This window comes from Alligator sinensis, unplaced genomic scaffold (assembly GCF_000455745.1).
Source record: "Alligator sinensis unplaced genomic scaffold, ASM45574v1 scaffold781_1, whole genome shotgun sequence".
NCBI lineage: Eukaryota > Metazoa > Chordata > Crocodylia > Alligatoridae > Alligator > Alligator sinensis.
In genome coordinates this window covers 5,111,868-5,122,063 of record NW_005841845.1, presented here as the reverse complement: position 1 = coordinate 5,122,063, position 10,196 = coordinate 5,111,868, and the positions used below count along the sequence as shown (strand labels likewise).

Here is a 10,196-nt window from a genome sequence, read left to right as displayed (position 1 = left end):
TCAGGGTCGCCGCAGCGCTGGCTCCGCGACGGGCAGGACGGCGGGACGCTCCGGTCACCTGCGTCCCCCCGCGGTGGCGGGGGCAGCGAGTCGCACAAAGACGGGCCAAAGCGCCCTGCGCGACAGTCACGGGCGGGCCGGACGGGACCGGGCCCCGACGAGCCGGACCAGGCACTTGTGCTGGCGGGGACGGCGATCGCATCGCCTGCCGCGGCTGCGGAGCAGATGGGCGCATCCCTCGGCACTGCTGGATGAGGCGCTCGGGGTCGGGTTTCTGTAGCCGTCTCCGTGACGGAGGCTGTGCGGGGAGGGGAGGAGCGGGGGCCCTGCGGACGAGCACGGGGTGCTGATCGGTGCCAGGCGGCCCCCCAAACCCTCGCCGGCGGGGCTCGGACGTGCACGGTGCGGCCAGCCCGAACAGGAGTCCTCCCTTCTCCAGGCGCGTGTTCGTGGGACCCTCGTGGAGGTGGAGGACACCCTGGCGGTCACGGTCCGGTCCCCAGGATGGCGGCGCGGGACTTTCCTGGTGTGGCCAACTACGCTTGAAACCAGCGCCTGGGAAAACAGCTTGAAACCGTGTCGGATGCTGATTCCCGAAGTCACGACTCGCGAGGCAGGGGTGCCGTCGGGGCGGTGTAGGGGTGCCAACCGCGTACGAAGCCCAGCTCGGCCAGGCCCATTGCTGAGAGGGGTAGTGAGGTGTCTCTCGCGGCGCTGGCCCCGGCACTGCCCTTGTCTTTCGTGTTAGCCTGCGGCTGGTGGGTGTCAGATACGACCCGTATCAGTCGCTGTCAGCGTGTTCGTACCCGTAGAAGTGCATCCACATTTCTTTTCCCCTGAACGGGCAGTGGCTGGTTCAGCATCTTGGATGTTTTAATATTGCTTAGCTGGAACCAATGTTTGATTGCAGTCAGGACATGTTTGATTGCAGTCACTTAGCATGAGACGTTGAGAAGGTGAATACCTCCTTTCTCCCAGGTGATATCCTCAGCGGGGCCACGCAGCATGCTAGGCGTGCACCTTCTGTCACAAACTGCTAGCAGCCCTCCCCGTGCTGTTGTGCTCAGGTCTTTCCCTTACAGAGCCTGTCTCTAGGGAAGAAATGGGAAATTCCATTTTACGGTCTACCCAACCTGTGCCCTATCTGCTGCGGCTGTCAGTAAGGCTGCTAATTGTTCCGGGGTGTTTTGGTATTTTTTCCGTCAGGTTATTGTGCATCAACTTGCTCCATATAGGTTGTCAAATGGCCCTTGGATAGTGAAGAGGTCTGGTCACTTGATCATGCTGATTTCCTAGAGGTGACATTCTCTGCCTCCTGTTGCCCATCTTCTGAACCCTCCATTTTTCCAGTTATTTCCATTTCCCATCTAATTTAAGTATCCTGTTGGTATAGTGTGTCTAAGGAAAACCGTTATATTGATTTAAACATCTTTCACAGCTACGTCTGCCGAAGTCCTTTCAAGCGGTGTTCTGTGCTGCCTCCTGCTGGTAACACTAATAAAGCTAAATTATAAGCAAGCGAGTTTTCAGATACTTTGTTAATTAAGAAGCTTGGGGCAGGCCTGTGGGAGTAGTCTGGGTAAATAGAGCCAGTTGGTCCACAGGCTGTAATAACCTAACCTCTGTTGTCTTTTTGGTGTTGATGCCCTCCTGCGCTTCCTTAGTAGGAGGAAAAATCAGTCTGCTCAGAGTCTCGCTAGCTGTCATAATCTGAGGGGGTATTTTATGCGGGGGCTGGTTGTACGAGCCTAATAAACAAAACTGCTGCCTCATAATGGTGCTGTCTTCTACGAGTTCTCTAGAATGACATTTGTGATCGCAACCAAGATAAGTTTGCTTGAAACAACAGTGTTAGTTTCAGTGGCGCACCCTGGATCATGTGCCTCGCTGAGGAGAATCCTGACTTGTGTCACTGCTTTCTTGCATTTGTGTAGCACTTGCTCCTGAAAGGATGAATGCTGAGCTAGACGGTTCGAGCCTCAAACTGTTTTTCTCCTCCAGGTCATGTAGAAGAGCAGATTTAATGTGAAGATGGGACTGCTGGTGTTTATGCGTAACCTGCTGCTAGCCCTCTGTCTCTTTCTGGTGCTGGGATTTCTTTATTACTCTGCTTGGAAGCTGCATCTTCTCAGATGGGAGGACTCAAGTGAGTATAATTATAGTAACCCTCTCTACTCTCTATCAAACAGTTGCCTGGTGAGCTCATTTTAATTATTTATTTGCATCAAGTCTATTAGTATTAGGAGACAGGAATAAGTCGAGTCAGTTGCTGGAGTTTTCAGTGTCCTGTAGGGGCTGAATTTTAGAGTATTTGGTATGCTGCATGGCTCTGTGTTGACCAGGTGGTATAAGAGAAGAGCTGACACATTCTAAATATACCATTATCAGCTTTCAGTTCTTTGGTTTATTTCTAGATACGAGATCCTCGCTTTTATTCTGTTCAAGCTAAGTGAAGTTCTGGGGTCAAGATTTTTCTACCTGTGTTTCTGAATAATTTGGCAGCTTTTGATTTTTGTCAAAAAGCTGAGGTAAGGGGCTTTCTCTTTCAGTGCTTTTGATTTCTGTCACTAGGCTCTCTTTTCTTTCTTTAGATTCCTGCATTGTTTATTCAATCCCTCTTATGCTTCCCAGTTATCTTAATTTTTCCTTTCTTTGCCACCTTTGCTACTAACTAGCTCTTCATCATCTAAAAGGACCATTTCCTCCATCCATCTGAAACAAGCTGCTGTCCTTATTTTAAATTATGAAAACAGTTGTCCACATACATACTTCCTATTTTAATATTCCTTGGCATATCACTTGCAGTTGCTCCTACATCACAATTTTTCATATTTCTTTTCTTCCACATCTCTAGGCTCCTCATGTATTATTGTGGTCGTGCACCATTAGAAATATTGTATGATGACAGAGTCAGTGAGCAACAGGTGTCCTCTTCCATGTTTCAGCATCATTCAAACAAGTCATGCCTGTGAGTTTGCTTTGAACTTGTCCAGTGTTTGAGCAGGTGCCAGAAGAGATTTTTAGGTCGTAACACCCTCTTGGGTAGGGAGTCTGTCTCCATATGTGTGTGTTCAATCCCCACAGGAGAGTGGGGATGTGAATCTCCATTAGAGCCTTGAGTGCTGCTTTTGCTGTGACTAGTAACCTGTGGGAAAGCTTTTTGTGTGAAAGAAACAAGTACAAGTTACTTTAAAATAAAAAGAGCTGTCACACGAGGCTGTGGCACAATGCATCAAGCAAATCCTTGACACCCTCTATTCTGTAGTACCAGGTAGTGCACTGAGGTTTTTCCCAAGTCTGTAGAAAGGCTTGGTTCATGCCTGAACCTGTCACCATCTGAACTTCTTAGGTGCTGTTTGCTTACACTAGGGGTCTTTGTTTGATGTTTCATGACAGGGGCTTGGCATGAATCTGAATTTTAGTGACTTCATTTTTCATTGTTCTGTTTTGCCTGTTTTTTCACTCTTTGTTTACTCTTCTGAGTAATATACTTAACTGTCTGCAATTTAATTATATAAATAGAAAAATGCTTAATAGCCTCTTTTGTAACTGAAAAAGTTGGTATACATCGTATCACTGATATGTTGTTTCAGCTCTGACCGCAAGATACTATGGGTTGTTGGTGGTTGCCTCACAGGATGGTTTCTATTGTGTTTATAATATCTGGGACCAGCTATCCAGGTTCAGAGGGATGGATTCAGGGTGAAGTAGCAAAAGGCAGGGACATTAACAAGTGACACTGGTAACTAGCATGAGAGCTCTTGCATATCTCTTGGTTTTAATGCAGTATCTTAATTTGCACCTGGAAGTTAGTTGACAGCATTTAAGTTTCTTGTACTAATACCTGGTAAAGAAGCTGGTTTAAATTGCAACTTGCTGACCTGATGAACTGCCCCTCTTCACCTCTCCTCTAGCAGTACAAAAAATACTAAGAACTCTGCAGACCCTTACCTGCTTGAAAGAAGCTATCAATCATGCACTAGCATAAACAGGGAAGTGTTCACTCTTGTATGTGCTTGTTACATTGTACATTCTTGGAGCAACAAGCAGGCACCAACTTCCTATTTGATTTCCCAAGTTTTGTAAATATTGGGACAACATCTTATTTGTTTTGTTACATTCAAAGACTAAGTGTGAAGCCTGGTTTTTGCACTCTGAAGTTGTGTAACATAGGAAAGAAATCTCAGTCAAGCATGGACAAGTTTGGAAACTCCAAAATTTAAGGTTTTCCATTTGAACCTTACTTTCCGTCTTTTGTTTGTATGCATTGTGATATGGTCTTGTAAAAGCAGCACGCAACTGCATATTTAAAGAGCCCTGCCTCATTCAGGTTGTAAATTGAATGATGCTTGGGGGATTCATTGGCTGTTTCTTAAGAAACTAACTTAAGAAATTGCTTCTCAGCCTTTTGGCCAAGATCAAGTGTATATCTTTTTGGTTTTTTTCTTTTTTTTATTCAGTGTATAGCCTCTGCCTTGTCATGTAATTGGATGATTATAATGGGTATGTGTAAACGGGTAGAATTAAGGTTGGTGGTGTTTATTACTGAGTGCGTAACCTAACATCTCTAAATATATTGTCTTTGTATTCAGGTTTATTTACTTTCTCCGTATTTTGTGGTTAGTGTCCTTGTCCTGTATATGAATGTGACACTAACTTTAGTGGTTGGATTCCTTTTTTGCCACTCTCCTCCATTCTCTGTGTTGGTAGCAACATGGCATTAACTAACCCTGATCTCTGCTGTACTTGTCCCTTTAGAGACTGTGATCTTAGTAAAGAGGAATCTTCAGCTTAGAATTCAGAAGTGGTGTTAGAGGATCATGAAAGGCATGTGCCCTGAACTTGGCCTGGTTCACGAATTTTTGTGTGCATTTGACCTTTTGGGTGGATTAGAGCATACGTGTACTTGACTTATGACTGGGTCAGAATGGTGATTCTACGAGGAATCTAGCTAATTTGAAGCTTGGATCTTTTGGTCCTTAAGCAGCTCCTATACCACGTGAGAATTTGCTGCTAAAAATATGGATCTTAGGTTGTGTAGTGCTGCCTCAGACTGCTCAAGGCTAAGTACTTGTATGTTCTGTTTGCTTCTTGATATCCGTGATGGACTGCCAGCCTCTGGAGATCGGCAAGGAGCACAGCTCTTGTTATTGCAAGGTGTCCTAGGACCAGTATGGCTAGATATACCTACTGAGGGGTGGTGTAAGTGCTGAAGTGGAGTGGTATGGCTCCCATGTAGACAGCAGGTACTGACTTAACTCATTACTTTCTGATGTTTGTTTCCTGGTTTAATTTGAGCTAGCCTCCATCTCTTGAAGAGCAGGCAACTTAACTCTGAATTCATCATTGCTTTGGGTAGTGAATTTTCCTGACTGTTTTTAAAGAATGGTAGTAGTAATAGGAATCTGACTGGAGGGGGTAGGAGGTGACTTCTTGAGTATGTTTTGCAAGCAGTCAGTTACCTCTTTCCTCCTCCTCAAGGATTTTCCAGTTCTAGTGGGCATGGAAGCAGAAAGAGGGAAGAAGTTATTGGCTCTGGGAGAAGCACGTGTATTGGCTGGAGATGGTAGGTGGGAAAGGTGTCCTAGATTTTCTGCTTCATTTCAAGGTGCAGAGTGGGATATGCACTATGTGCATGTATCTCCAGCTCAAAGGCTTGTAGAAAGGAAGCGGCTTATTCATGTCTGGGTTGACCAGAATCTGGAATAGACTTTCCAAGGAGGTGGTGCAGTCCCCAACCTTGGAAGTCTTCAAGAGGAGACTGGACAGACACCTTGCTAGGATCACTTGATCACAGCAGTATTCCTGCCCAGAGCAGAGAGGTTGGAGTTGATTTTTTAAGGTCCCTTCTAGCCCTTCATTTCTGTGATTCCTGATGAGTGGGACTGCCTATTAGAGATTAATATATCCTAAGGGAAAAAAAATATATAGATAGATGAGCCTTCTTCCTATACCCCATCGTGTCTAGTTGAAGTGATTCTGGACTCTGGAATAGACAGGTCTCACGGTCATGTTTAGGTCCCTGCACCACAGTTGGAACAGCTTTAGAAATTCATAAGATATATACCTTGCATCTACATAAGGGGAAACACATCTGCATGCAAAGCTAATGCTTTGTTTAAGGGCTAGCTTTGGGACTGACCATTCCTTTCCAGTAGATATTGGTGCTTAAGTCTGTGGTAGCACCAGCAGGTGAATTGGAGATTTGTGTTAAGTGTTTGTTTGTAGAGATGCACCGATACATCATCCCATACTGGATCAGCACTGATATAAGGAAAATTTACTGCATCGGCAGTCAGCTTTTTTGGGCTGATGTGGCCAATAATGTTGCTGATTAAATGCCCTTTGCATGCGTGCAGTCATAGCGCAGCACACAGGCAGCCAGGAGTACAGCCTGGCAACCTGGAAAGCAGCCGGGTCTGGCTGGTAAGTCTGTTGCAAGGGAAGGGGCATTTGGGTGGGGGGTGTAGATTGAGACCCCAGTAGTGAGGGAGGGAATAGGGCTGGGGTAGGTGCTGCATAGCTGAGGTGGGGTGCGGGACACAGGGGGGTGTGGGGCGGGGTGGTGGCTCCTGCCACTGCACGCACCCCGGAAGGGCATGGGGGGTGTGTGCCTTTGGATCTGCGTGTAGGGCGAGGGTGGGCTGCTGCTGTGGGCCTGGGCTGGGGATCTTCCCAGTTGGGGGAGGGTCAGGGCTGCACTCGGGACGGGTGGTGGCAGTGCTGCTATGGGGCACCTATGGCTAATTTTGGGGTGACTGCAGCCTCCCATAGCCACCCTCCCAGTGTTTCCGCTGCCTCCCCTGAGTGCAGCCTGGCCCAATCCCCACCCCCGCTGGGAAGAGCATGGAGCCCGCCCCAGCTCCAGCCCACAGTGGCATCCCACCCTCACCCCATGCACAGATATGGGGGTACCCCCCCCATGCTTTTCCAGGGTGCATGCAGCAGCAAGAGCCATGCTCACCTTCCCCCCACACGGCACCTCCTGAATGAGCCATTTGCAGCTCCATCCTGCACTCTGCCGCGGCCCCTGCCCCACTCCCTCCCTCATCACAGGGGCATCGATCTGCCCTTCCCCCACAATGCCTCTTGCCTTCCCCCACAGCAGACTTACCAGCCAGACACTGGTCTCCAAGCTGCCCGGCTGCATATTGGCAATTGGCTCAGTATCGGCCTATATGGCTTGTTAAAAATTGGCCGTCGGTATTGGCCCAAGAAATCTCTATCGGTGCACCCCTATTTGTTTGTATTTTCCTAACCTTGCTCTTAGGAAGTACAAAGTGGAGCTGTAGAAAATGGGCTCAAATACATAAGCAGCCATGTTTGCAGAGTGACTTTTAAAAGCTAACTGGATGAATGTTTGAAACCTCTGAGATGAGCAGAAATATGTTGCCCCAGTCCCATAGCCCTACTGTGATTATATCTGATATTTATAGCTCAATAACGGTATGCTATAAAGGGCATCAACTTGGAGGAATACATCCTTAGGCTTGTTAATGAAAGAGAGAGTTTTGTCTTGTTAAAATGCTAATAAAATGGATCTTAGCTGCTGCTGCTGCAGTTTATACAATAGGCACTCCAGGAGAAGGGATTAGATCAACTTGAGAACATCCTTGCTGTTCAGGAATTGATGATCTCCCAGAATTTCTAAGATGGTTTGCCCTCTTGGGTCATTTAGAATCTGAGAAGGGAGGAAGGGTGGCAGTCAGTATGATGCTATTTTCTTTTTGCCATATGCTTTTTATCAATATCGGCTATAAAAACAGCCTGTTCTGTGCTTAAGGGGCTCTTGACAAAACCTAAGAAGAAGTCAATATAATTTGTAATACTGGAGATGTTTGGCTCTGCAAACCCTTAGTTGGCTTGAAATAATTCCTTACAGATACTGGCTGAGATACTGAAAACAGCAAATATATGCTCACTCTCTACCTATGAGTAGCTTTTTTTCAACTCTCTTTCATTGAAAATAGAGTTAGGAATGAAAATAAGAGGAATAGATTTTTTGGATTTTCTTAGAGATATTCTGAATCCTAATTTTATTTTTCCTTTGGGTGTCTGTTTCTATGGGAACAGAAATGATACGCGCACACAGACAGCTGAAGCTGACTAGGCAGGTTCTGGTTTGGCTTCTGTGTCCATGGAAACCAGCACCAGAGCATCTCCAATAAGGTTAGGCTGTTGAAAAAGGGAATTATAAAAACCTTTAATTTTATGGTACTCGGTGACTTTTTTTTTTCTTTTCCTTCAATATGAAATGGCATTTTTTTTACCTTATAGAGTTTCTTAAATGATTTGCATCCATTGTTATGTTTAAAGGAATTAAGTATAACTTTCAAGATGTGCCTGTCAATATCCTGAACTTTTTAAAGTGGCCAAACTTTAAGTGGTATATATTGCACCACTTTTTAAAGTGGTGCAATATACCCGACTTGAGTTTTTGGTATAACCGTACGTCTCATGCTATTGTTCACCATCTGTTCCGTGTTAAGTGACGGGAGTATTACGTACGTTGGGATCTGGCTTTCTTCAGATCTGTCAGCCCATGACACTTGTATTTAATGAGAAAATGTTAAATGACTGTGTGAACAATTAGCCACAGGAGCATGCATTTGTCCTTTCAGGAGGATTTGGTGTTGTACATCTTCATTCACTAAACAGCCTGTCAGACCCCTACCTTGTGCTCACTAATGCTTTTATTAAATTGTATGTAGAAGTTTTATAAAATGTTCCTGAAAATCCCAGGGGAGATATTCTTGTGGTACTGTATGTTTAAATGGTACTGTTGCTGTCTTGGCTTTGCAAGAGGAGAGAGTATTAACTAGAAACAGTATTAAGATGAATCAGTGTGGATTTAAAAATGTTTAAATCACTCTTTTAGCTCTATTACAGTGTTGTAGTTCACAAAAATCTTGTATTCATCAATATAAATAGTAAAATAAGTGTTTCTAGTAAGTTCTCTTAAAGGAACACAACCAGAAGCCTAAAGAAGAAGCTCTTGATTCTTTTTTTTTTGCTTGTTTCTCCTTAGAATATGCAAGTATTTGAGAATGGAGGCGGTACTTTTTGTAATGAGTTGCATAGGTAGCAAGTGTTGAAAAGGCGTGATGGTATGATCAAGATTCTAATGCGTGTTGGAACAAAGATTTGCAAGGCACCTTTAATTTTAAACCCTCACTTTTCAACTTGCTTAATTTTCCTAAAAGTTACCCTTTTGACTTGAAACCTTTCATGTGCTTTCACAGCCCAAACCTGAGTATTTTTGGACAATGCAGTGTTACCTGTAGTTCCATCTTCTAACAGTCTGTGAGCACAGGGTACATACATGCCCCAGCAGGTCACTATGGAAATGCTCCATTAAAGTAGTATTGTGGTTACATAGTGATGTCTTGGGGCCTTCCAGACAAGGAAAGTGGCTAAACTTAAACCCCTGAACACAAGGAAATGCAGTTAAGATCAAGTGGGGATGCAGTTTAGAAGACCATTTTAATAGGGCTCGCTTTAAAGGTGGCCATAGACACAGGTAATAAATCATGCCTGTTCTATTATTCACTCTTTCTGCCATTTTACATTCAGCACAATTTTATACCATGCTTTATTCTCCCTATACTTTTGCTGACTCTTCCTGCTGTTAGATGTTGGAGCTTGTACTGCCAGGTGAGGAGAGTTGCAATAGTAACAACAGCTAGAGAAGGCTGTGTGTGGTCCTTATTTTCTGGGTTGTGCTACACAGGTTTGTGTAGGGATCAGTGGCCCCTTTGGGTTTCTTAAATTCGAAGAAACACATGAAAGAAGCTCAAGGCAATTTTCAGGGCTGTTCAAACAGGTGCCAGTCTCCCCTGGATGCTGACCAGAAGGGGGAAGGGAAGTGCTTCATCTCATTCTAACACTCATCTGTATTATCCACAATTCCCTAGGCATTCTTGTGCAGCAGCTCTGCCCTCCGTGCCTTATGGTTGCCCCCCCTGTGGAGCTCTTGTGCTCTGGTCTACATTGCAGTTCCACACAGGCTCATTCAGGGACCGTGGAAATGATGCTGTAAAGGGAATCCTTTGGCAGGGATGAACAGGTGTTAACATTTGACAAGTCCTGGGGGTGCAGGGCTCTGTTTGGAGTAGGCAAACTGCCTGAATGCATGTCAGTCTTAGCAAGTTACTCTTTGACTTAATGTTAATCTTCATCCAAAGAGTTACCCCTGG

General features: G+C 45.2%; 1 protein-coding gene across 5 annotated transcripts in view; it reads left to right on the top strand.

Moving 5' to 3' along the window:
• The window catches only part of ST3GAL3 (ST3 beta-galactoside alpha-2,3-sialyltransferase 3), a 252,539-nt gene that overhangs the window by 10,943 nt on the left and 231,400 nt on the right, over positions 1 to 10,196 (top strand). The window contains exons 2-3 of one of the 5 annotated variants that reach the window (XM_025206872.1): positions 69 to 73; positions 2,002 to 2,146. In XM_025206872.1, coding sequence (XP_025062657.1) covers positions 2,032 to 2,146 — 115 coding nt within the window. In that variant the 5' untranslated portion in view covers positions 69 to 73; positions 2,002 to 2,031. Of the gene's footprint in view, positions 1 to 68; positions 74 to 163; positions 759 to 2,001; positions 2,147 to 10,196 lie in introns of those variants that run through there. The other 4 variants (XM_006015801.3, XM_025206885.1, XM_006015800.3 and 1 more) reach the window with 4 other exon arrangements.